The 27,500-nt window shown below is 43.2% G+C and overlaps 3 protein-coding genes across 6 annotated transcripts in view; 1 reads left to right on the top strand and 2 right to left on the bottom strand.

Annotated features, from left to right (window-relative positions):
• The window catches only part of ralgdsb (ral guanine nucleotide dissociation stimulator b), a 27,913-nt gene extending 21,971 nt beyond the window's left edge, over positions 1 to 5,942 (bottom strand). For both annotated transcript variants that reach the window (XM_087300420.1, XM_087300419.1), the window contains exon 1: positions 5,256 to 5,942. In XM_087300420.1, coding sequence (XP_087156546.1) covers positions 5,256 to 5,282 — 27 coding nt within the window. In that variant the 5' untranslated portion in view covers positions 5,283 to 5,942. The remainder of the gene's footprint in view (positions 1 to 5,255) is intronic.
• A 2,297-nt stretch (positions 5,943 to 8,239) lies between these two features.
• Positions 8,240 to 17,302, bottom strand: tbc1d13 (TBC1 domain family, member 13). Of its 3 annotated transcripts, none has more exons than NM_001114422.2 (12): positions 17,242 to 17,302; positions 15,299 to 15,372; positions 14,805 to 14,845; positions 14,556 to 14,617; positions 14,330 to 14,429; positions 11,893 to 11,975; positions 11,463 to 11,622; positions 10,883 to 11,093; positions 10,389 to 10,552; positions 9,481 to 9,641; positions 9,304 to 9,361; positions 8,240 to 9,219 (listed from the first exon to the last, which is right to left on the bottom strand). In NM_001114422.2, exons 1-12 carry the CDS (start codon positions 17,262 to 17,264, stop codon positions 9,154 to 9,156), a joined length of 1,203 nt encoding a protein of 400 aa, NP_001107894.2. In that variant the 5' UTR covers positions 17,265 to 17,302; the 3' UTR covers positions 8,240 to 9,153. The 3 variants fall into 3 exon arrangements, with proteins under 3 accessions (NP_001107894.2, XP_087156138.1, XP_087156139.1); XM_087300012.1 differs by having other exon boundaries at positions 17,143 to 17,302; XM_087300013.1 differs by lacking the exons at positions 8,240 to 9,219; positions 9,304 to 9,361; positions 9,481 to 9,641; positions 10,389 to 10,552; positions 10,883 to 11,093 and adding an exon at positions 11,145 to 11,326.
• Positions 17,303 to 19,785: 2,483 nt separating this feature from the next.
• Positions 19,786 to 27,500, top strand: part of zer1 (zyg-11 related, cell cycle regulator) — a 16,830-nt gene continuing 9,115 nt past the window's right edge. Inside the window, 6 exon segments of the mRNA NM_212901.1 lie at positions 19,786 to 19,883; positions 22,857 to 23,126; positions 23,208 to 23,358; positions 23,651 to 24,105; positions 26,946 to 27,119; positions 27,293 to 27,407. Coding sequence (NP_998066.1) covers positions 22,960 to 23,126; positions 23,208 to 23,358; positions 23,651 to 24,105; positions 26,946 to 27,119; positions 27,293 to 27,407 — 1,062 coding nt within the window. The 5' untranslated portion in view covers positions 19,786 to 19,883; positions 22,857 to 22,959.

The following is a 27,500-nucleotide window of genomic DNA, read 5'->3' on the forward strand; positions in this document are numbered from 1 at the left end:
AGCTATTACAAAAAGGAGGTGAAGTATGAGGACATCATTCCTCATTTCTCAAAATGCTTATAAATCTCTTTAAGAGTAAAGCTGCACACAGTCTGCTGTGATGGTTGGGTTTAGGGGTGGGGTGGGGTGAGGGCAATATAATATACGGTTTGGACAGTATAAAATGAATGGAAACCTATGTAATGTCCCCACTTTTCACAAAAACAAACGTGTGTGTGTGTGTGTCTGGGTGTGTGAGATGAACAGTGTGTGTGTGCAGAACTGAAGCTGTGTGTGTAAAAGTGGCTTCATAAGAGATCCCCTTGACTCAATAAGAGTGTAAACTGCGCTATCACACACACACACACACACACACACACACACACACTGCCATTCAGACCCGCTGTGTTTCTGCAGGATATGCTGTGATGATGTGAATATTATCATTTGACAGGATGAGTGGAGCGTCATGAACGGGGCGGGGCATGTCAGACACTAGAGAGCATCTGATTGGTCAGGAGATTTGATGGCAAACTGAAGCATGAGGTGGGCGACACGGTGTCTCAGTGGTGTAGCACTGTGTCCTCAGCACTCAGGTCACCGGTTTGAGTCTCGGCTGGGTCAGTTGGTGTTTCTGTGTGGAGTTTGCATGTTCTCCCCGTGTTGGTGTGGGTTTCCTCCGGGTGCTCTGGTTTCCCCCACAGTCCAAACACATGCGCTATAGGGGAACTGATCAACTACACTGACAGAAGTGTATGTGTGTGTGTGAGAATGATTGTGTAAGGGTGTTTCCCAGTGATGGGTTGCAGCTGGAAGGGCATCTGCTGTGTAAAACATATGCTGGAATAGTTGGCGGTTCATTCTGCTGTGGCCACCCCTGATGGATATAGGGACTAAGCTGAAGGAGGATGAGTGAAGCAAAAGTGATCCATTTAGCAGGAGAGATGAACTGCTCAGTGTAGATGTCTACAGCAGGGTCGCGTCTCCTAGACGTCTGTTCTGTGTCTGTGTGGGAGAGACTGGGGGGAGCGATCACAAACTAATGGGACGGGGAGAGTCGGTGGAGCGACGATGCGAGGAAGTGATTTTAAATTGATGAGCGGGAAAGGGGGTCGGGGTGGAGCGATGATGGGGGGGTAGCGTTCACAAACAAGCGGCGAGAGCGTCAAAGTAGCCGGAAGTCATACTTTTTCAATGAGAACCGGTGGCGAGGAGCAGCGCGGCGCGTCTTCTCCGGTGTGGACGTTGAGGAGGACTTGAAATCAAGTCAACTTTATGGTAATGAGCTATGATGCGGTTCAGCGGCAACCAATCAGAATGAAGACGTCCAGCGCTTGAGAGGAGTTCAGAGAACACAGACCTGTGAACTTTGGTTGCGACCACAGTTGTTGCCAGGAATTTGATTATTGCGGTTGCCGGATTTTCAATTATTGCTAATCTCGACGACGTGGGGCCCATAATCACGCAGGGCCCCCCAGCAGTGCGTGCCCGTCCACTGATTTCGCTCTATAACAGCTTATAACTGCTGTGTCTGCCTGCACTAGAACAGATGAAGAGCTGGAGATGCAGCCATCGAGAACCGCAATCTGACCATGTTTCCCATGAGCAGCCCGAGCGCTGAGCAGCACAGTGTAACACATATAACACATCACTGGTGCTGATTTCTGAACCTAAAACCTCACTGAAGCCATGTTAAACGTTTATTTTTGTTCAGGCCAAATTAAAACATTTGTTGTGTGATTAACAATATCAGGCAGACATCAGTAAACCGACAGGAAACATCAGCCCGTCATCAAGACCTCAGCTTTACCAGAGCGAGATCAGACCAACTCAGCAATGAAGAATCTATAAGCAGCAATAAAAGCTGCACAGATAATACTGACAGCTCGATTCCAAAAACACAGAACAGACTCTCACAAAGTTACCTCAGAAGAACAAACTCTGGAGACCGTGAGAGCAGACAGCGCGTCCTGCGACCAATGAGATGCTGCGTTACTCCTGATGGTCATGTGACCTTCCCGCATTTTTAGTGGAACATTATTGAGACATTCCAGCATTCATACAGCGAGTTATTGTTTACCCCTTCTCAATGTATGTAACATGCACAACAGCCTTACAAATATCCAGTACACTACAGCGCTGTCTTATTGATGGTGTTCGTGCAGTTTGGGGGAACTGATGCAATCATGTTTATTAATGTTTTCATAATTATTGTACTAATAATAATAATGATGATGATGTTTTGAGGTTTTTCAGACTTCATGTGTGTAATATCAGTGTGAGGGAGGGTCGTCAGCTGTGCTGTTTGAGCCAATTCTGTGCTGTAAAGCTGGATTTAAATGTCCGTCTGTGAGGCGTTATAAAGGTCTAAATATAATCTTAGAGAAACGTTGGAGGAGTATATGTGTGTGTGCATGCATGCATATGTCTGTGTGTGTGTGTGTGTGTGTGTTATGTATGATGTCGTATATCAGTATTTAGCTATTTGTTTTGCTTTTTTACTTTTGTGAAGCAAACTATAACAACTGAGCCCTCTAGTGGCCGACTGATGCACACAGATAACACAAGATCAACATCACTGATTATAAAACACACACACACACACACACACACACACACACACACACACATTATCCAGAGCAGCCTACAGGACACAGACTTGAAATGACCCTTGACTTGAGCATTAACACACTTTCTGTCTCTCTCTCACACACACACACACACACCACACCGTATTACCCAGAATGCAGCAGAACAGCTGTGATTTCACACTCACAGGATGAACTATGAACTCATGGGAAACACACACACACACAGACACACACAGAGTATGATGCTGAAGGTCGCATCCTTCATCAGCCTTACAAACATCCTCAAAATCACACAACATCATCAACGCACATATCTAAACACACACACACACACATCAGCTGTAGTTCACTAGTGTGTGTGTGTTATATAGAGAGCAAGTGTGGACACACTATTGTCAAACAGAACACTGGTCTCCTTCCTGAATGAATCATGAGTCAGTGATTCAGGAATCAGTTCAGTGTGAATCAGCGGTTTTGAATGAATCGCTTGAATGAATGATTCAGACTGACTGACGCCACCTACTGGCTGTTTTCCGCACCTGCTTCTCCATCATGACAGGCCTGAAGCAGCTCAGAGTGAAAGGCCCTTCAGCTGAACATCACTACATCTGTTCATGAAGGAAACAAGACATTCACAGATCATCACGGCTCTCTGAGCAGCAGGACAGCGCCGACATGAGCAGCGGCGTCAGCTGAACACGCCACTGTGAGCTGTAGTGTACTCCAACACTTCAGACGACTGCACTTACAATGACCAGAACACAGCCGAGACACACCGCATCAGCTGTTCCTCCTCTGAGCTGGAGCTGATGTATGAGGAATAGGCCTGAGTGACCGCTCTCCTCTACTGTACGCTTCACTGCTGCATAGATGTGAAGCACATCATGCGGACTCTGTGATTGGTCACATCACCTGTCAATCAAACTCCCAGTAAAGAGCCTACTGTACAGTACACTGGCTCTGGATTAAGGATAAATGTGAACGGGGCTTCATCTCATGCATGGCCATAGATATTTACACTAGATGTCGCCTGCGCTGTTGTTGTCTATTGGAAGGAATGCGTCAATAGAGCCGCCATTTTGGTACAGGGTAGAGCTCCTTTAAAATGAATGCAGGACCAAGGTGCAGTGGAGGACTGGCCATACAGAGCCAGAGATATACACACACATATATCCATGAACAGGAGTGTCTTGCTGTCAGTGTGCTAATGTTGTATTATTAATTATGAATATTATAATTGTACATCACTTCTCTATATGGATGGATCAGTGACCGGCGGGCATCACTGATAAAGAGCATGTGTTTGTGTGCATGGAGATGTGTTATTCTCCCTCCCTGTTAGATTTGGTCTAATCCGTGTCCTGACAGCGTCTTGTTGTCATATTTAATGTTCAGTGTTGCTGATTTTACTCCACTAAACCAGCATCAGAGTGTTGAGTGTGAGCTGCTGCTGCTGCTTTGCCTCATGGTCAGTGCAGTAGAGACTGGATCATCATCAGTAACCACACTTGTGGAGTTCAGAACACACAAACATAAACAGAATCTTCCCTATGAAGTGTTCTGCCTGTGCTCATGACTACACTCGTACACAGCGCTACAGTCCAGCATCTTCACACTGGCTTTAGTCTTGGCGAGTGCAGCTGAATTGATTATGTCCTGGAAGCCCTGACCAATATGGCGGCGCTATTGACACATGCTCAGGGCTCATATGCAATATCTAGTGTAAATATCTGATACATAGAGAGCTGATTGGACAGATAATGGATCATGATTCAGATACTCAAACTGTGTGAATCTTTGGACAGAAGGTTTATCTTGGGTGAATGTGAACACACACACACACACATGTAATGGACAGCAGCCAAACACTTCCTGTGTCAGATTTCACTCCGACAGACACAAACACAACGACACGAGCGAATCGACTCCCACAGCAGAGATTCATGATTCAAAACACATCATAATCTGACACACACACACACACACACACACACACACACACACAGCATGTGACTGTAAAGTGTTTGTGATTCCACAGTTTGGGCTGAAGTGACTCGTTTGATTCAGTTTGAGTGTCTGGATTTCCACTATTACACAACAAATGATCAGATGAAAGGTAAACGACTGAACAAGTGAAGGTGATGGAAACATTCAGATTAATTTCAGCAGCATGTGCTCTGCGTCTTTATCTGCAAAACTCTTAAACACAATTAATACACGAATGATCAACTCAAGTCACCGGACAGAAAAAGATTCATTAAGAGCCAGATTAATGAATCATAATGAATTGTTAAAGCACTTAATGAACAAGCTGCTACACTCAGGGAACTGATCAATCAAAGTGTGAGATTAATCAATGAATGAATCACGAGTCAATTAACCAAAATCAACAAAGCTTCGTTCACTCGTGTTGATGAATCAAATGATCAGCCTGGATTCAGTGAAAGCTGTTCATTTGCTCACAGTCATGATCCCTTTATTGACTGGGGCCCGGATTCAGTGTGTGGCCCTTAAACACACACTCTCTCTCAAACACACATCATTAGATCATATATGAGCGCGCGCGAGTGTGTGTGTGTGTGTTACAGGAGAGCAGTCTTTATTCTGAACACGAATCAATTGAATCATATATCAGAACCGAACGAGTCAGTGATTCACCACAGTAAAGAGACAGAACTGATGTACCTGTGTCTCCAGCATCATCATCTTCATCAGCTCATCATCTTCATCAGTGTTGAGGACACACTCTTCACCCCTCCATCACGAGGGGCTCATTCACTGATCCGAATCTTCCATCTCTGAACCGAATCAGAACCGGCTCCGCTCCTCTGTCCGCGTCTTTCTTTGACTGCTGATGAACTCGATCAGATCAATATGTGAATAATCATCAAATCTGCAGTTCATCATCCACACACACACACTCACACACACTCACACACACACACACACACCGCCGCAGACCCGGCAGGATCACACACACACATCCATCAGCGCGAATCAAGCCGCGATATTAAATCAGATCCAAAATGGAGGCGATGCTGGAGATCAGTGGGCTCCTGAATGCTCCACAGCGCAGATTATTCATCAGCGGGGTTCTGGTTCTGATTCTGATGGTTCTTCTTCTCCTCCATCACTCATCGACCGGCTCTCGGTGTTTCCTCAGAACCAGCAGCTCTGGCTCGTTGATCGGTGTCCGTTTAAATCCACACTGGAGAATCGGATCAGGCCCGAATCCAGAACGCCGCTCCGACCGAATCCCGATCCTGACCCCGAACCCGAACCAGATCCCGCTCCAGATCCGGCTCTATCCCCGCACGGATGCCGTGTTGTTATTCTGATGTGGGTTTGTGGGTCTGCGGCGGGAACGCGCACGGGATGCGGGGGGCGCGCGGCAGCGGAGGGCGTGTGCTCGCTGAAGATGACACTATCCAGCACACACACTAGCGAGAACAGACGCGCATAGTGTACACTTCATCTGCTGGATGCGAGTCACGATCACAGGACGCCTAATGAACGCGCACGCGCCTCAGGAGGAGTTTCCATGGAGACAAGGAGATGCTCGACTGACATCTGCCCTGTATGCGCACTGCGTAGTGCACACTACATACCCCATACTGCCTAATGCAGTGCATTCTGCACAGTACATACTGTATACTACAGTTCACTGCCTAACACATATTAATAACACATTTCATACAGTACAGTGCACACTAAATACTGTTTACTGCATACTGTGTACTACCTAGTGAACTCCATACTGCACAATACATACTGTATACTACACACTCTGCATACAGTATACTGTTCAATGCATACTATATATTTTATAGTGGACACTTTATGCTGCATACTGTGTACTAATACACTGCATACTGCACAATACATACTGTATACTTCAGTTCACTGTCTAATATGTAATAACAACATATTTCATACAGTATACTGCACACTTAATATTCTATACTGCATACTACCCTGTGAACTCCATACTGCACAATACATACTGTATGCTACACATACTCTATACTACACTTTATTGCCAAATATATACGAACAACACATCTCATATTGTATACTGCACACTAAATACTCTACCCAATGAAGTCCATACTGCCTAATACATATAAACAACACATTACATTATCTCAAGTGCATACTGTGTACTGCCTAATGCACTGCATACTACACAATGTATATTGTACACTACACTACATATGGTAAAGTAGAGAATGTATACTGTATACTACACACTCTGCATACAGTATACTGTACAATACATACTATATACTACAGTTGACTTTATAATATATTGTAAACACACTGCATACTCTATAGTGGACACTTTATACTGCACACTGTATACTAACGCACAGCATATTGCACAATACAACTTGTATGCTAAACGTTGCACACTGTCCAATACACACCATTAATTACAGTATACCGACTAAAGCACTGCAGTGTTTTCACCTTACTTGCATACTGCATAGTACACTGCCTAATGTATAATGCCCAGTACATACTCTACAATACATCCTGTAAACTAAAGTATACTGCCTAATGTATAATGCAGAAAACATACTGTAAACTACATACTACACACTGCCCACTACATACTACACATTGTGCCGTTTCCAGTGTTATGATGAACGGTTCGAAACAAATGTGTGCCATTAGAGTTTACTACAAACAAATCCAGATCACCAATAACAGGTCAGAACTGTTTCCCAGGAGGAGTTTAAACCACTTTATAGCTAAAACCAGTTCAAAAACACCCTGTATAAACCAGTCAGGACAGTCTCCAAGGCAACAGTTCTCATTTGCATTCAGTTTAAACACATTAGGGTAAAATATCTAGTCTATAATAATTAATATCCATAATAATTAGAGGATTAAACAAAAAAAAAGACAAAAACTGCGAGATCAACATGAAGAAAATGAAATGAAGTAGTAAAATATGCAAGTAGAGTATTGTACACTGCATGTTTCACTCTTCATCCTGTGGTCAAGTTATAATTTAGCCCTCTTCAACACAAATGTGTGTGTTTAAATTGAGATATTTTACATTACAGCTCATTTCAGTGCGCTGTACACTCTGAAGTGCACTAGTGTCTGCAGTGCACACTAAAATGCTTAAAGTCACATGTTTTCTTAATTCGTAGTGTGTGGGGCGGGATTTTTAGGGTGGGCTTGGGCTCATACGGCAGCTGCTGATTGGACAAAGCAGTACAGTAGATGAAATGACAGAAAATTACAATTTAGTGTCACCACAGTGGAATGAACCGCCAACTCATTCATTCATTCATTCATTTTCTTTTCGGCTTCACCCCTTTAATAATTACTATTCATTTATTAATTACCAGCTATTCCAGTATACGTTTTACGCAGCGGAAGTCCTTGCAGCTGCAACCCAGTACTGGGAAACACCTATACACACTTTATCACACACACACTGCGGCCAGTTTAGTTGATCAGTTGCCCTATAGTGCATGTGTTTGGACTGTGAAACCCACGCCAACACGGGGAGAACATGCAAACTCCACACAGAAACGCCAACTGACCCAGCCGAGGCTCGAAACAGAGACCTTCTTGCTGTGAGACCACAGTGCTGACCACTGCACCACCTTGGAACAATTCCCCCCTGAACACACAGTCAAGTGAGGTGCAGGTTGTGTAGTTGTGTGTGTTTATTGTGCGTCTGCAGCGCTGTAAAAACACGGATATACAACAGAGAACTGCAGACGCGGCATACAAAAACATGCAGAAGAAGAAAACAGAGCAGAACATTAAGAGTGAAGAGAGACCAGGAAGAGCTTCATCTGTCCGTCCGTCCGTCCACACACACACACACACACACTAAACAGCTGATCAACACACCTGTGAACACACTGACCTAGCCTCAGAGACCCAGCAGAGGGAGATCTGCTGCACACTGTGGCATGACGGCGGAATAACCAGTGTGTGTGTGTGTGTGTAAGAGAGAGAGTGTAAGTGTGTGTGTGTGTGTGTGAGTGAATGCCTTTGAGTGAATGTGTGTGTGTGTGTGTGAATGTGTGATATGAGTGAATGTTTGCATGAGTGTATGTGTGTGAGAGTGTGTGTTGTGTTACTGAATGTGTATGTGTGTGTGAGGATGTGCGCATAAGAGGATGAGTGTATGTATGAGAGTGTGTAGGTGTGTGTATTTGACTGAATGTGTGTGTGTGTAGTGTGGAGAGTGTGTGGTGTTCTTCAGCTGTGGACAGTAGGTGTGCTGGCGTGTGACGGAGCTGATCAATAATCAATCATCAACAGAGACGTAAACAATCACTGATATAAATACAGGAGTCCATCATCTGACCATCCTCTGATCTGAGATCTGTTCATACTGGAGCGTTCAGGAGATCTGGAGTGCTTCATACACACACACACACACACACTCACGCACACACTCAATCACACACACACACACACTCGTCTACCTGAGACCAAACTCAATCACACAAGGCAAACGTTGGGTCCCACCCGGAGAGATGGGCGGCACTGCTGTCAATCATCAGCCTGGAGGCGTGGCCTGTGAGAGGGTGGGGCCTGTGGGGCGGGGCTACAAGCTGTCCTGCAGTTCTTTAGCTTTAATGAGGATGGAGTGAACGTCAGAGATGGGGTAATCCTGGAGGACAGCACAGAACACACGTCACCACGCATACAGGACAGAGAGTGTGTGTGTGTGTGTGTGTGTATTAGTGTGTGTTACCTGCAGTAGTCTCATGTTTGTAGTGAAGTCTCCCGCCAGCAGCTGATCTCGGATCAGTCTGCAGAAACACACAGATGTGAAGCACAGAAGCAGAACCACATGCTCATTCCCTGAACAGCAGCAGTGTGTGACCTCACGTCAGAAGTAAGAGTGGGTCACACGTCAGCATAATCTTACGTCAGCATTGCGCAGCACACAGGGATGAGGAACTCGAAGCGGTCCTGATGTGAAAACAGTGAATCCCAGATCCGGATCACATCTGGAAGCAGAAACTCCTGAGAGAGCAGCAGCGTCAGCCAGCGGAAGGTGAAGTACTGCGGCTTAATGTTCTGCTCTTGCTGAAACACACACACACGCACGCACGCACACACACACACACACACACACACACACACACACACACACACACACACTGAATATTACTATTAGTGTTTTAATGCATTTATTATTGTTAGTTTTAAAACAATGTCTTACATATTAATGAATATAATTTGACGCATTAGGCAGGTGATGAGGAACTGTCCAGACTGCTGAACTCCTCTGAATCAGCAGCGTCTACACTAGATCCTGTACCCACCACATTATCAACACAACTGTTTCCAGGAGTTTAACGTCCTGACTTCATCCCTACTGTTAGGACACATTCCTAAAACTCTAACACTAGCTGTCATTAAGCCTCTTATTAAAACACCACAGCTCCATCCCAGAGAATCAGTCATTATAGACCCGTTCACCCCGACACCTGCTGTCAGAGACACTAGAGTCACCTCTGCTCAACTGTGAATATTCCAGAGCGAGAGAGCCCCTGTCAGCCAGTGAGTGAGAGTGTGTGAGTGTGTGTGTGTGTGTGAGTGTGTGTGTGTGTGTGTGTGTGTGTGTGTGTGTGTGGTGTGTGTGTGTGTGTGTGTGTGTGTGGTGTGTGTGTGTGTGTGGTGAGTGTGTGTGTGTGGTGTGTGTGTGTGTGTGTGGTGTGTGTGTGTGGTGTGTGTGTGTGGTGTGTGTGTGTGTGTGTGTGTGTGTGTGTGTGTGTGTGTGTGTGTGTGTGTGTGTGTGTGAGTGTGTGTGTGTGTGTGTGTGTATTTCACCAGTCTGATGTAGAGCTCAGTGTCCTTCTGCTTGAGTCTGGAGAAGACGCTCTCCATCTTGAAGGTGATGCCGCACTGAGAGTCGTCCAGGCTCTTGATGAAGTTATCTCTGTTCTCTGACATCAGGTTCGTGAAGCAGAAGAAGGTGTCGGCCTCAGCGTGCTCTACAACACACACACACACACCGTCTGACATGCTTTATTCAGTCCAAAAAAAAAACACTACAGTGAGTGATAATGTGTGGAGTGTTTGTGACATATGCAGCAAATTCAGTGGCATTACTGTATTGCTGTGAAAATAAACACAAACACACACATCTGAATTCTTCATTATTATATTCTGGAGCTGGAGGATCGCTGACCTCTGTCATGGATATAGAGGAGACACTGAAGCTGCTGGAATAATGTCTCCTGTTTGAACACAGCGGCGGACATGATGCAGAGCATGCAGGCTTACAGTGTGTGTGTGTGTGTGTGTGTGTGTGTGTGTGTTACCCTTCCACTGGCTGTTGGGGTCGGTGGCGAAGGTGTAGTAAACGGGCCCCACGATCTCGTTCATGCCCTGCACGTAGGCGATGCCGGGGTTGAGTTTGGCGTAGATGAAGAGGATGCGCTCCACCACCTCCCAGTGCGCCTCACAGCCGTTCGGGAGAACCGCATACTCATTAGAGGGATACAGGTGCAGCGCTTTACCTGGAGAACTGACCTGTGGAGGAGAGGAGACACGTCACACACACACACACACACACACACACGCACACACACAGCAGTCCAGCACCAGCAGCTCTGCTTCCGTCTGTCCATCACTCAGATTGATTCAGTTAAATGACTCCTAGATATTCCTCAAGCTGTTCTAGCATGATTTACTAGCACACACACATACACACACACACACACACACACCAGATCACTCACCTGTGTCTGTGCATCATCCCAGCACTGCTCAGAGCAAACAAAGCACACACACACACATCAACAACACGTGACGTATGTGCAGGAATTGTCAGAACCCTCACCACACACACACACACACACACACAGATATACATACATGGAGAATGACACACGCACTCACGTTGGTGACGCCGCTGCGGTTGCGGTTGACTGTCTGGGCCTTCAGCGTGGTCTGCTCCACTCGTCTCCGCAGCGTCTCGTACTCATTCTGTGGGTCCAGGATCAGCTGGCAGGGGAAGTCCGTCGGCCGCTGGAAGAAGGCCATATCAGGATACAAGCGCCTGACACACACACACACACACACAAACCAGCACTAATGCTCATCTGATCGTGCAATCCTCAATCAGAAGCACAGACAGTGTAGTTTAGTGTAGTGTAATGTGCTGTTGTGTAGTGTAGCGTGGTGTTGTGTTGTGTGGTGTAGTGTAGTGTGGTGTGGTGTGGTGTTGTGTAGTGTAATGTGGTGTAGTGTAGCGTGGTGTTGTGTTGTGTTGTGTGGTGTAGTGTAATGTGGTGTAGTGTAGCGTAGTTTTTGTGTTGTTGAGGAACACCTGACGTCTTTGTCGATCTGCAGCAGAACCTCGTTGTCTTTAAAGTATGTGTTCCAGCGACTGTCTGGGTTAGGGTTCAGAGGCTGAAGAAGAGAAGAACATCATCACCATCACCTCCACAACAATCATTATCATCATCACCATAACAATCATCATCATCACCATAACAATCATCATTACCATCATCATCACCATAACAATCATCAACACCATCATCACCATCATCATCACCATAACAATCATCATCATCATCATCACCATAACAATCATCATCACCATCATCATCACCATAACAATCATCAACACCATCACCATCATCATCACCATAACAATCATCATCACCATCATCATCATCACCATAACAATCATCATCATCATCACCATAACAATCATCAACACCATCATCACCATAACAATCATCAACACCATCATCATCACCATAACAATCATCATCACCATCATCATCACCATAACAATCATCAACACCATCACCATCATCACCATAACAATCATCATCATCATCACCATAACAATCATCAACACCATCATCATCACCATAACAATCATCAACACCATCATCATCATCACCATAACAATCATCATTACCATCATCATCACCATAACAATCATCATCATCATCATCATCACCATAACAATCATCATCACCATCATCATCACCATAACAATCATCATCATCATCATCACCATAACAATCATCATCACCATCATCATCACCATAACAATCATCATCATCATCATCATCATCACCATAACAATCATCAACACCATCATCACCATCATCATCACCATAACAATCATCATCATCATCATCACCATAACAATCATCATCACCATCATCATCACCATAACAATCATCAACACCATCACCATCATCATCACCATAACAATCATCATCACCATCATCATCATCACCATAACAATCATCATCATCATCATCATCACCATAACAATCATCAACACCATCATCATCACCATAACAATCATCAACACCATCATCATTATCACCATAACAATCATCATTACCATCATCATCACCATAACAATCATCATCATCATCATCATCATCACCATAACAATCATCATCACCATCATCATCACCATAACAATCATCATCATCATCATCATCATCATCATCACCATAACAATCATCAACACCATCATCATCACCATAACAATCATCAACACCATCATCATCACCACCATAACAACCATCAAAACCATCATCATTACCATCATCATCACAATAACAATCATCATCATCATCACCATAACAATCATCAACACCATCATCATCACCATAACAATCATCAACACCATCATCATCACCATAACAATCATCAACACCATCATCACCACCATAACAACCATCAAAACCATCATCATCACAATAACAATCATCATCACCATAACAATCATCAACACCATCATCACCACCATAACAATCATCAACACCATCATCACCACCATAACAATCATCAACACCATCATCATCATCACCATAACAATCATCAACACCATCATCACCACCATAACAACCATCAAAACCATCATCATCACAATAACAATCATCATCACCATCATCATCACCATAACAATCATCAACACCATCATCACCACCATAACAATCATCATCACCATCATCATCACCATAACAATCATCATTACCATCATCATCACAATAACAATCATCAACACCATCATCACCACCATAACAATCATCAACACCATCATCATCATCACCATAACAATCATCAACACCATCATCACCACCATAACAATCATCAACACCATCATCATCACCATAACAATCATCAACACCATCATCATCATCACCATAACAATCATCATTACCATCATCATCACAATAACAATCATCAACACCATCATCACCACCATAACAATCATCAACACCATCATCATCATCACCATAACAATCATCAACACCATCATCACCACCATAACAATCATCAACACCATCATCATCACCACCATAACAATCATCATCACCATCATCATCATCACCATAACAATCATCATTACCATCATCATCACAATAACAATCATCATCACCATCATCATCACCATAACAATCATCAACACCATCATCATCACAATAACAATCATCATTACCATCATCACCATCATCATTACCATCATCATCACCACCACTATTATCATCATTACCAGCAAAATCATCATCACCACCACAATCATTACATCATCATCATCATCATCACCACCACAATCATTACATCATCATCATCATCACCACAATATTCTTCACCATCAGAATAAACTCCATCATCACTATATTCTTCATCAACATCACTATAATGATCACATCATCATCAGGGCTGTAACACACACACACACACACACACACACAGTTCTCTCTCCCGTGTTTTATGTGACTCACATGATCCTCCAGCGTCACGTCCTCTCGAGAAACACCCAGGTTTGCTTTGGCGATTCCCGGCTGAATAATCATCTCTCTCAGAAACTGTGCGTACACATCCCTGAACACACACACACACACACACACACACACACACAAAGCAAAGCAGCGTCAAGAAACGGTGTGCTGCTCTTTTCATAGACAATAAACATGAGTGTGTGTATGTGTGTGTGTGTGTGTGTGACACCTCTGCTTCTCCAGGAATGTCTCCCATAAGGTCTGGTCTGGCGGCAGGTAATTCAGCAGAATCTGAGGAAAGCAGGAGAATATCTGAGTCACTGACTCTGGGTCAGTGTGGTCAGTTTGGGTCAGTGTGGTCAGTTTGGGTCAGTGTGGTCAGTTTGGGTCAGTCTGGGTCAGTTTAAGTCAGTCTGGGAGCGTGTAGTTGATCTGGGTACGTCAGTGTGGTCAGGTGAGTGTATGATCAGAGACTGACCTTCCAGCACAGAGAGCGGATGCCTCCTTCACAGGGGATGCCTGAGGAACACAGAGCAGAAGAGCAGACTAGACCCGAGCAGTGCGGTGATGTTCATATCCAATGAACACAGGAAACGCTCTGTCATCTCTTATTACGCTCTATCGGCTATACTGTAGAGTCACGGAATACACTGTTCACCCTGATATTTCCATTCATTCATTCATCTGATATAACTCATGTGAGTTCAGGATGTTCTGACTGTGCGTCTGCTGTATCAGTGTGTAATGTGGGCCTGTAATCTCTATCGTATCGCTCAGTAATGAAAACCTTTATCCTGCAGATCTCAATACAGTGAGAAACATGAGCACGCTACAATGAGTAAACACTGCACCATGCAGAACAGAGTAATACAGCCCTGACCCTGCAGCACTGCTTCTGTACGCTGGTGTGTGTGTGTGTGTGTGTGTGTGTGTGCTTATCAGGACATGAGGTGATGTTAATGTAGAACATACCGCTGAAGCAGAGCTCACGCAGAGCCTTCAGGTCCACCTGCTGCTCACTCAGAGCCAGCTTAAACTCCTGGATCCTGCACACACACACACACACACACACACACACACACACACACACACACACAGATCAGCATTTAACTCAGTGATGAGCTCAGTCTTCAGCTCCTGCTCATCTTGAGCGGTGTGTCAGATCTCTGGATCTGAGGTCTGAATGTTCGGTCACCGTCAGCTGAACAGTGGAGCCACACTTTATTATTTCACTTCCTCAAACCTGTTTGACTTCAACACTCTGACACACAGGAAGATGTTCAGAAGAATGCTGGAAACCGGTAACCATCGACTTCTGTAGTATTGGTTTCTCCTACTGTGGAAGTCAGTGGTTGCAGGTTTTCAACATTCTTCTAAATATCTTCTCTGGTGTTGGAGATCAGAAACTCGAGCAGGTCTGGCGGTACAGGAGAGCGCAGGTGAGCAGTGCTGCAGCGGTGTGTGAACGGCACCTTTACATCCCCACATGAGGACGTTCAGCTGATCACAGCAGCAGAGTTATGCTTTAACTGCGTCTCTGAACTTTCCCCGACAGCTGCGATGAGTGTGTGTGTGTGTGTGTGTGTGTGTGTGTGTCGCTCAATAGTGCGCACACACACACACTCATCACTTTCACAAGCAGAAACACAGAAGAACTTAAACAGCACAGGAGTAACCGCTGACAGACACATGACCAGCTCACACACACAAACATAAACACACACACACACACACACACAGCTGTGTATGTATGTGTGTTTATATCTGTGAGCGTGTGTGTGTCAGGTATGTTCCGCTGCTGTGTTCACTCAGGTGTTTCTCATCATCATTTACTGTGTGTGTGTGTGTGTGTGTGTGTGTGTTACTGCAGTAAACTGACAGAGCAGTCATTCAGTGTCATCATGCTGGGAAATCAGATTATGGCAGGTTTACCACACCAGACAATAACACTGCACACACCAACACACACACCAACACACACACCAACACACACACCAACACACACACACACACACGCACACACACACGCACACACACACTGAAAATGATGATGAGAAACACCTGAGTGAACAAACGGCAGAACATACCTCACACACACGCTCACAGATCTAAACACACATACATACACAGCTACATACCTACACACATGTAAACACACACACACACACACATCTATATAATACACACAATCACACACACACACACAAATCAAAACATACACACACCTACAAAACCACACACACCAACACACACACACACACACACACACACACACACACACGCACACACACACTGAAAATGATGATGAGAAACACCTGAGTGAACAAACGGCAGAACATACCTCACACACACGCTCACAGATCTAAACACACATACATACACAGCTACATACCTGCACACATGTAAACACACACACACACACACACATCTATATAATACACACAATCACACACACACACACACACACACAAATCAAAACATACACACACCTACAAAACCACACACACCAACACACACACACACACACACACATAAAAACAAACATACACACCTAAACACACAGACATATATATTCATCATCAAAATACATACACACACACACACACACACACACACACACACACATATATATAAACACATCTAAAAACACACACGCACAGATCAAAACAAACACACAATTTCTCTATCATCACACACAGATCTAAACACAAACACACGTAAAACATACACACCTACACACACACAGACACATCTAAACAAACACACACACACACCGTGCATACATATAACACTGACTGTGATCTAAACACACACACCGCTCGTCTGCTGTATCTGAGCTCTGCTGCTCGACGTGACCAGTGCCTGTGTGTGTGTGTGTGTGTGTGTGTGTATGCTGTTTGCGGTGTGTTTCTCACCTGTTTCTGTAGGAACTCGACATGTTTGACTGGCGCAGTCACGCGCTGCCGGAAAAACAGCGCCGGCGGAAACACGGACGCGCACATTAGTTCCGCTACAGCAGCAGCGCGCACGCACACACACACACACACACACCCTACTGTATGAACATCACATGACCAGTTACTGTTTACAGTGATAAACACACACACACACACACACACACACGTGTCCGTCAGTATCGCTTAAGCAGCAGAGAGGCAGTGATGGTCTTACTCCAACAGCTCAATCATATAAAAGCTTCATGGATGTGTTCATTACTGTTATTAAGAGGAACTACATCACTGATATTATTTTACACACACAATCATGAATATTTATGTGCATATGAATCATAAATATGAAAAAAAAACACTCTAAACTAACCCTAAACGTTGATTAGCATAGACAGATTAATAATAAAAAAAAAATAATAATAATAATAATAATAACAATTAAATAATAATGATATTGATGATGATGGTAATAATAATAATATTATTAATAATGATAATAATAATAATAATAATAATAATAATATGACAGACAAACTTTATAAAGGCAGATAATGAATGGATTAACCAATCAATACATGAATAATTTCACATGCAGATAAATAATGTCATTTCTATTTCCTTAAAGCTGGTATTATAAGATACATTTAAAAATCAAGAAATCAGCGTTTAAAACATGAAGAATAACATCTAAACTGAAGAAACAGTCATTAACAAGTATAAACCCCCTCTGCTTCAGTCTCCTCAGGATAATGTCATATACTGAGGCACAGTTCATGACTGTAGCACATAATAGTGATGAGCAGGTGAAAATAATCACACTGTTCTCTTTCTATTAGTACTATTAAAGTGTAATAGCACCCAGAACAAACTAAAACATAACCAAATACAGAAGAAAAATGCAATATCAGTTTAATGGTGATCAAAGCATTATATAAACGAGTGATCATTATGAGGGAAACCAAAGAGATCAACTCAGAAATACTAGAGATCTTAAAACAAAAGAGATTTTGTATGAATGAAGAAATGCATACAGCACTGTTATTAATGCTGAATAACTCGGTGAAAAGAGTGTGACCTGCATAATAATACAGTTTAACCTGATCTAAAGTGTTATAAACAGCGATCAACATCATGAGTGAAATCAGAGAGATTAATGCAGAAATATCTGGAGATGTCGTCACGTTTATGAATGAAGAAATGCATACAGCACTGTTATTAACACTGAAGAATACACGAAATCAGCCTGTGAGTGGTAGAATAGTACTGTTATACAGTAGTTCTGTCTGATTCTGGAATCTGATTGGCTGATAGCCGTGTGATATTCTGCAATAACAGCACTCTTACAGCCTCTTCACCTTTGTGTATTACTCCGCCCACATAGAGTGACATCAGATCAGTAAACTCACTACAGTCTGACAAACATTGCAGCTGTTGGACAACATCATGTACTGCTGAGGCTTTATTAGCGGAGAAAGATTGCAAGTGTTCAGTTTATTTATAAGGATAGTGGCTAATTTAAATAATTCCAGAGATCAGCAGCCATCAGCCTGTCATACTGAGCAGAGCAAAGATGGTTGATGTTTTGCCACAAGATGGCGACAGAGAGCGCATAATAAGCCCTTAGAGGAGAAAATCTCAGTGCAATATCAGATCATTATTAATCAGGTAAGTGACACTCTGAGTTGATATCTCTCATTTGTGCGACGATTGTGCGGGTGCGTCCGCTACGCCACTGACCGCGGTTTGGAAAAAGTCAAGGTTTTACAACCGGCAAACTTTTCTGTTCCTAAAGTATGAGTAAGAATTTTTATTGACATTTTTTTGTCTTTAGGAGAGCAGTATCTCCAGCAGAAAAGATCTCCAGAGATGCCGTTTTAATTAAAGAAATCAGTGTTTGAAACTATTGAAGACAGCAGAAGACACTGATTAATCTCTTTATTATTCAGCCGGACGTGTTCACTGCTCCAAAATATTATAAACGTCTCTCAAAATAAAATATATTGTGTTCAAGGGGGGAAAAAGATTCAGTTTCACCCAGACATTTAAAAAGCATCTATTTCAGAGCAGTGAGCAGAATACTGTGATGTTTTATCCACGGTTATCATCACACCGTCACAATCCTACACCGGCCCAGGCCTCGCTGATGGACAGCCGCACATCACACTGCTGGCATATGGCATTGCTCATTTAACCAAGGTTAAAGAGGTATAAAGCACACACAGATATGCCAGCATCAGGAGTGAAATCATTCATTCAGAAACATTTGGAGAACAAAATCCCAACTGTACTGTTATTAACACTGATTTAAAACATCACAATATCACATCCATCATCACCATGAGTGAAATCAGAGAGCTGCAATCAGAAATATCTGGAGATCTGGACAAGTTTATTCATGAAGAAGTGCAAACACTACTGTTATTAACGCTAAATAATAAACAAAAGCAGCCCGTGATCGGCTCCGGACAGGAAGTGCTCATGAGTCGCGCGCCGGTGACCCGGATGTGGCGCAGGTTGTGTTGACATCAGATCGGCGGCGATCATCACCGGATCATGCCCGTGTTTCTGTGAGTGGAAGCGGCGGTCAGTCGGTAAACGGTGCTCAGGTAAGAGACAGACCTGTAAGTGGCTACTGGAGCTGCTGTCAGCCGCTCACTGAGCGCGTAAACCCTCGCGGGGGGCTAGCACGCTAACGGCTAACAGATACACACACACACACACACACACACACACACAGAGAAACAAACATCACCGAGCGGCGAGAAAAACACCGAAAACACGGACACGACAACAGCGCAGAGCGACGGTACAGCGAATACTGATCGGCAGAGTCCCGGTAAACGAGCGACGATGAGCACAACACAGCTGACAGATTATTATTAATGACAGTGTGGGAGAATGATGATGATGATGTTGATGATGATGAGGATGATGGGGTTCAGTACTGCCCAGACAATTGCAGCATTAATGACGATCCAAACTAGTAGAAGAGATGGCATCATGTCAGATCTGGATACTCAGATTCACTCAGTTTGTTTTCTCCTGATAGTGTCAGTCACATTAGCTGTTTACATCTTTAATATTAATTCTGCTGTCATAAATCATTCCTATTAAGGGTCTGTTCGCATCAATAATCAGTGTGTTAGTGTAATATTAATCATGTATTTGTACATATCAGGTGTTTTCCTGCATCACTAATCATGTTCAGTTTATTAATAATAGTATATCACTAATATTAAGTGTGTTTTGCACATTATTACAGGCGCCCTGTACTGAAAATCTGGCTATAGCAAAGCTTAGTGTAATACAGAGATCAGTGAATGGGAAAGTGCACACAGTGAGCCTCAGCCTGCACCATTTCCTCATTCTCATGTAAAACACCGGTGGACAACAGGCCAATCAGAGGACAAAACAAACTGTGACGAGCCTCACTGACCACGCCCTTCTCATTTGCATGTATGCCTTATTTGGCTTGTTCACCTGGACCTGTCGAGCAGCCATGTCATCAAGCTCTGAGATTATAAAGAAGCCCTGAGAGTGTTAACATGCACGCCTCAGGCTGAGCTTGATAAGACAGACGTTTCCTAGTGAGACAACAGTGATCATTTCCCTCCCTCTGTTATTTTAACTGTATATTTTACTTACTGTGCGTGTGGGACTTTTATTTTTAAAAACGCGAGTGCCAAACTTTACTGTGCTTTACTGCAGTGTATTCGCCTCCGGATGCAAAATGCAGGATATACAGATTACACATTCATTCACCTCCACTCTGAAGAGCTTAACGTTACTCTGATCGGGTTTATATTCGTCTGTGTTTAGCGTACATCATGCTGTGTGTGTATAAAAGCGGCATGTCAGAGCAGAGCTCATTAATATTCATGACACGACCCAAATATGGTCAATAATGGAGCCTCTGATTATAGGGGTATTTATGGAGCATTAAATCAGCTTACAAAACCATTTCTGCAGATTTTTTGAATATGGATATGTGGATATCGGAGAACAATTTAACTTATTAAACCGAAGCAGTGTAAGGCTGCTCGTCACCGATGTTATACATGTGTTCATATAGCACTAATAATGTCAAGTGTGTTTTTGAACATCAGTAATGTTGAACACGTTTTTGCACATCACGGATAATATTAAGTGTGTTTTCATCGTTAATAATATTAAGTGTGTTTTCATCGTTAATAATATTAAGTGTGTTTTCATCGTTAAAAATATTAAGTGTTTTTATCGTTAATAATATTGAATGTGTTTTCATCCTTAGTTATATTAAGTGTGTTTTCATCGTTAATAATATTAAGTGTTTTATCGTTAATAATATTAAATGTGTTTTCATCGTTAATAATATTAAGTGTGTTTTCATCGTTAAAAATATTAAGTGTTTTTATCGTTAATAATATTAAATGTGTTTTCATCGTTAGTTATATTAAGTGTGTTTTCATCGTTAATAATATTAAGTGTTTTATCGTTAATAATATTAAATGTGTTTTCATCGTTAGTTATATTAAGTGTGTTTTCATCGTTAATAATATTAAGTGTTTTCATCGTTAATAATATTAAGTGTTTTCATCGTTAATAATATTAAGTGTTTTATGGTTAATAATATTAAATGTGTTTTCATCGTTAATAATATTAAGTGTTTTTATCGTTAATAATATTAAATGTGTTTTCATCGTTAGTTATATTAAGTGTGTTTTCATCGTTAATAATATTAAGTGTGTTTTCATCGTTAATAATATTAAGTGTTTTATCGTTAATAATATTAAATGTGTTTTCATCGTTAATAATATTAAGTGTGTTTTCATCGTTAAAAATATTAAGTGTTTTATCGTTAATAATATTAAATGTGTTTTCATCGTTAGTTATATTAAGTGTGTTTTCATCGTTAATAATATTAAGTGTTTTATGGTTAATAATATTAAATGTGTTGTCATCGTTAGTTATATTAAGTGTGTTTTCATCGTTAATAATATTAAGTGTTTTATCGTTAATAATATTAAGTGTGTTTTCATCGTTAATAATATTAAGTGTTTTTATCGTTAATAATATTAAATGTGTTTTCATCGTTAGTTATATTAAGTGTGTTTTCATCGTTAATAATATTAAGTGTATTATGGTTAATAATATTAAATGTGTTTTCATCGTTAGTTATATTAAGTGTGTTTTCATCGTTGATAATATTAAGTGTCCTTATCGTTAATAATATTAAATGTGTTTTCATCGTTAATAAAATTAAGTGTTTTTATCGTTAATAATATTAAGTGTGTTTTCATCGTTAGTTATATTAAGTGTTTTTTTTATCATTAGTTATATTAAGTGTGTTTTCCTCGTTAATAATATTAAGTGTGTTTTCATTGTTATTTATATTAAGTGTGTTTTCATCGTTATTTATATTAAATGTGTTTTCATCGTTAGTTTTATTAAGTGTGTTTTCATCGTTAGTTTTATTAAGTGTGTTTTCATCGTTAGTTTTGTTAAGTGTGTTTTCATCGTTAGTTTTGTTAAGTGTGTTTTCATCGTTAGTTTTATTAAGTGTGTTTTCATGAATGTGTGTGTGTGTGTGTGTGTTTCAGAGGTGACGCGTGACCAGCGTGTGTTTCTCTGCTCTGGATTGTGTTCTCCTCATCTCGATGTGTGTGTCCTGAGTCAGTTGTGTAGTTGTGTGGTATCGTGATCATGGCGAGTAAAGCAGGAGATGATCCGGACAGTCTGATGTCTCTGTGCACTGAGTTCTGTCTGAGGAACCTGCGCAGGACCATGTGCTACAGCGGAGAGCGGAACCGGCTGAGTTTGCGGCCCGACGTTTTCCTGCCCAGCGAGATCTGCGACCGCCTGGTCAACGCGTATGTACACAAGCGTGTGTGTGCGAGTGCGTGCGTGCGAATGCTCTGCTTCAGTGAGTGACTCTCTGCTGTACTGTGCAGGTATATGGATCTGGTGCACACAGACAGTGAGTTTGAGCCGCAGGACGGCTTCTTCCAGCTGTTCAGTGACCCGCGCAGCACCAGACTCACACGCCTGACGCTGAGGGAGGATCTGCTGCGGGATCGAGACCTGGAGGCCATCAGCAAACAGGTGAAGCCCACAGCCCATACTCACAGTGTAGGACAGTATATGTGTGGCTCAGCTGTAGTGTGTAGTGTAGTGTGGGCGGGGCTCAGCTGTTTGTTTCTCAGCTGCTCTTTATGCTAATGAGGTAGAGATGGCCACAAGTGGGTGGGGCTTTCCCCCTCTGATGACATGTACAGAGGGAGAATGTGAAGAGAGAAAGTCTGATGAGAACAAATACAGTAACTCATGTTCACCAGTAGAGGCGTGTGTGTGTGTGTGTGTGTGTGTGTGTGTGTTTGTGTGTGCGTGCGTGCAGGACCTGATGGAGCTGCACCTGACGGACTGCAGTCGTCTGTCGTCTCGAGCTCTGCGTACGCTCTCCAGCTTCAGACACACTCTGCTGTCTCTCAGTCTGTTCGGCTGCTCCGGGATCTTCTTCCGCAAGAGCGGCGCCCCGCTGGCGTCCGGCGAGCAGGATGAGGAGGACGAGGACCCGCTGGAGGAGCGGCTGCAGACGCTGGATGTGGACTTCAGCTTCCAGGGCTTCGGTCGTCTGCGTGTGCTGAATGTGGGCGGTCTGCCGGCGGAGCTGGACGTGGAGGCGCTGCTGCAGCCACTGCCCGCTCTCACTGCGCTGGATCTCTCCGCCGCCCGGCTGCCCAGACCGGCGTTCCTGCAGCAGTGGAGCGACCGCATGGCCTCGCTGGTGCTGTATAATGTAGAGCTGACGGACGAGCTCATACACACACTGCTGCAGATGACCAGACTCAGGTTACTCCATACAACACACACAGAACACACTAGAGAGCCTTCACTGTAGGGGTGTACACAGCACACAGCTCACAGCTCAGCTCACACTCTGGGTTATGAGGCACGGATCAAACCATTTTTAGTTCAACAGAAGGGGGAGGAGTCTGATGCAATTGGCTTTTCATTAGCCGTGTTTCCACTATCGCGCCTAAAGCGAGTGAGCCAGGGCCAGTCGCATTTCCATTGTCACTTCCGGGGCCTAATCGGGCCAAAGCGGGGCTTTCTTGGGGCCAGCGGCCGGCCTTTTCAGCCCGCCGAATACCTTGGGCCAAAGAGGGCCAGCCGGGGCTTCAGGGCGGAGTGAAAGGAGAGGCGGACTTTGCCCCGAATCTGGGAAAGATTACTTGCCGTCATTATACTTTTCCGATCGCACACGAGTACATGCGCCAAACACAAATAAATAAGGGAAAGAAAACATCTAGCCTTATAGACTGAGGTCTTTTGCTTATACTCGCCCTTCTGTTTCCCTTTAAAATATAAGGCTGCTGCATGAAATAATACAGTTTTAAATTATAAGTGACTGCAGCGTCCTCCTTGATGTTTCAATAACGCATAATAATCTTCACACCATATTAAACACACAGCAGACAGTAAAGGTTGTCAGGAGTTTTTGTGAAGTTTAAAAGGTGTGTTTGTGCGCGTTTAGATGCCTGTGTGTGTGTGTGAGACTGAGGGAAAGAGCGCTCCCCACAGCTCTGTTGATGCCGTGAGCAGCTTTTTCCTTTAATATTTTTCTTTTTCTTATTTATTTTGGAGATAATACACTATATGAACACAACAGAAACACATGAAACTCTACAAATTTGATGTCCACTTTTGTAGGCTCAAAACAATAGTGTCATATCTAGATAAAATAGCCGAAGCTGTATTGAAATATAATTTAAAGAATTGCAAATATCAGATATAATAAAATCACATTAAATAAATAAACCAATAGAAAACTAACAAAAGCTAGAACAATTTAGGTATATAGCCTACATAAATCAAACCGTTTTAAAGCCAAACTTTTATTTTACAAAGGCCTCTCTGAAAAAAAGATTAGATATTTTCTAAACACAATACTCACCAGAGAAGGTTTAAAATATTATGTATAAAGTATTTGGATGCGATGATATTAATCAAATCCTGCACACAGAGCATTTGTGAGTGAACGCAGAAACTAGGCGACCTTTTTTCTGTCCTGCGTCCTGTTCTGTGTCCTCAAACAAGTGTTTATGTGTTTATATGACGTGGTGAAATGTAGAAAATGAAATTTACATGAGGAGCTTTATTAGTGAAAAGCTGCTAAGTGCAGTGAAATATAGGGTATGTTTTATTACTTGCTCTTATGTGCTGAAATACTGAACACTTTCCTTAAGATCACATAATATGCAACATCTGACTGTCATATAGCCTATAGGGAAAAATGAACATGTTTCAGGTCTCTCCGGAGCTTTTGGGCTGAAGGTTTGACTGCGCCTATCTAAATGAGGATGTTATAAAATAGGCTACAGTTATTAACGGAGACCACTCGATGCCAACAGTCGGTCGATGAGTAAATGAATATGATGAATGAGAACTCAGGTCTGTGTGTATAGACATACACTGTGCTGCTGTACAGTAACGGGTCGTTTGTTTGTTTGGGTTGTCTTCATTTTAATGCTCTCCTGATGATGATGATGTGGTGGGCTTTATCTGCCTGATTCCCGCTGAAGTGGGCGGGTTGTGTGACGTTTAATTCGGGGGATGTTCTGGGGGCGGGGTTTGTGTGATGCGCTGCAAGTTACTAGCCCGACAGTGGAAACGCCACATGATTTCGGCCTCACTGCTCAACCTCCCGGGCGATTGGCCCGGCCCGATTAAAGCCCTGGCTCACGCTGGCCCGATAGTGGAAATGCGGCTATTCAACACAGCAGTAGCGTACTGCAAGACCCCTTTGATCATCTAAAATAATACAAATAAAATCCAGAAATCCCCAGCTGAATCCTTTAAGGTATTGAGCTTTATAATCTTGTACAGCAACTCATGATAATTACTGTAGCCTCATTTTGAATGGATGATTCAGTGCGGTCCAGTACTCTGCAGCGTTTGTTAAGAATAACTCAGTGCTGTATTTTAATGGGAGGCGGCGCAGTGGCGCAATAGGTAGTGCTATCACCTCACAGCAAGAAGGTCTCTGGTTTGAGTCTCGGCTGGGTCAGTGTGTGTTTCTGTGTGGAGTTTGCATGTTCTCCCCGTGTTGGCGTGGGTTTCCTCCGGGTGCTCCGGTTTCCCCCACAGTCCAAACACATGCACTATAGGGGAACTGATCAACTACACTGCTCGCAGTGTATGAGTGTGTGTGTGTGTTTCCCAGTACTGGGTTGTGGCTGTGTTATACGCATCCTCTGTGTAAAACATATGCTGGAATAGTTGGCGGTTCATTACGCTGTGGTGACCGCTGAATAATAAAGGGACTGAGCTGAAACTGAATGGATGGTCAAACTCTGGCATTAATCTGGAAGCTCCTGGTCAGCAGTAGGCCAGCCCTGACTCTGAGCCGCTGTGATGAGACTGTGTGAGATGTGATAGGGATGCTGAACCTTATATCTGAATCTTAACATCAGTGTCCACATCTGATCTGTAGCGTGTTCTCGCAGTGCTCACTCAGAAACAGCACTGGCTGGAGGCGAACAGATGAACTGTGCTGTGTTACACCCTGAACTCAGTGCCTGCTGCTCCACCTCTGAGCTCGTCTCTCAGTCTGTTTGTTCACTTCGTACGGTTTTCTGTTACTGATGATGTGTGTGAGACATCAGTGTTTTCCATCTGTGTGTGTGCAGGCATCTGGACATCTCTCGAGAGAATCAGAGGACGTCTAAATTCAAGATGTCGAGGCGTGTGCTGAGCAGTGTGGTGCAGACGCTGGTGCAGCTGGTGTCTCTGGACATCTCTGGACACATCATGCTGGACAACTGCACCGTCACACCCATGCAGGAGGCGCTGGGACGACCCAGGTCAGAACACACACACACACACACACACACACACACACACACACACACACACACAACTGCACCAACTCTAACTGTGTAAAACACTAACTGTTTTGTTCATCTGTGTGTGTGTTTATGTGTGTGTGTGTGTGTGTGTGTGTGTGTGTGTGTGTGTGTGTGTGTGTGTGTTTCAGCACGGAGCCCAGTAAGAGCAGTATTTACCCCTTTAAGGAGCTGAAGAGGCCTCTGCAGTTTTTGGGCCTGTACAACACAACACTCTGCAACGTCACACACATACCTGCGTATAAGGTACTACACACACACACACACACACACACACACACAGACCTACACACACACACACACACACACAGACCTACACATATACACACACACACACAC

Source organism: Danio rerio, chromosome 21 (assembly GCF_052040795.2).
Source record: "Danio rerio strain M-AB ecotype USA chromosome 21, GRCz13ab, whole genome shotgun sequence".
Taxonomy (NCBI): domain Eukaryota; kingdom Metazoa; phylum Chordata; class Actinopteri; order Cypriniformes; family Danionidae; genus Danio; species Danio rerio.

Coding starts and splice junctions, on each gene's coding strand:
- tbc1d13 (NM_001114422.2), bottom strand. CDS start 17,264: ATGTCGAGTTCCTACAGAAACAG. Junction 14,618..14,804: donor TCCGCTCTCTGTGCTGGAAG/GTCAGTCTCTGA, acceptor TGCTTTCCTCAG/ATTCTGCTGAATTACCTGCC. Junction 9,362..9,480: donor GTGTGCTGCGCAATGCTGAC/GTAAGATTATGC, acceptor GTGTTTCTGCAG/ACTGATCCGAGATCAGCTGC.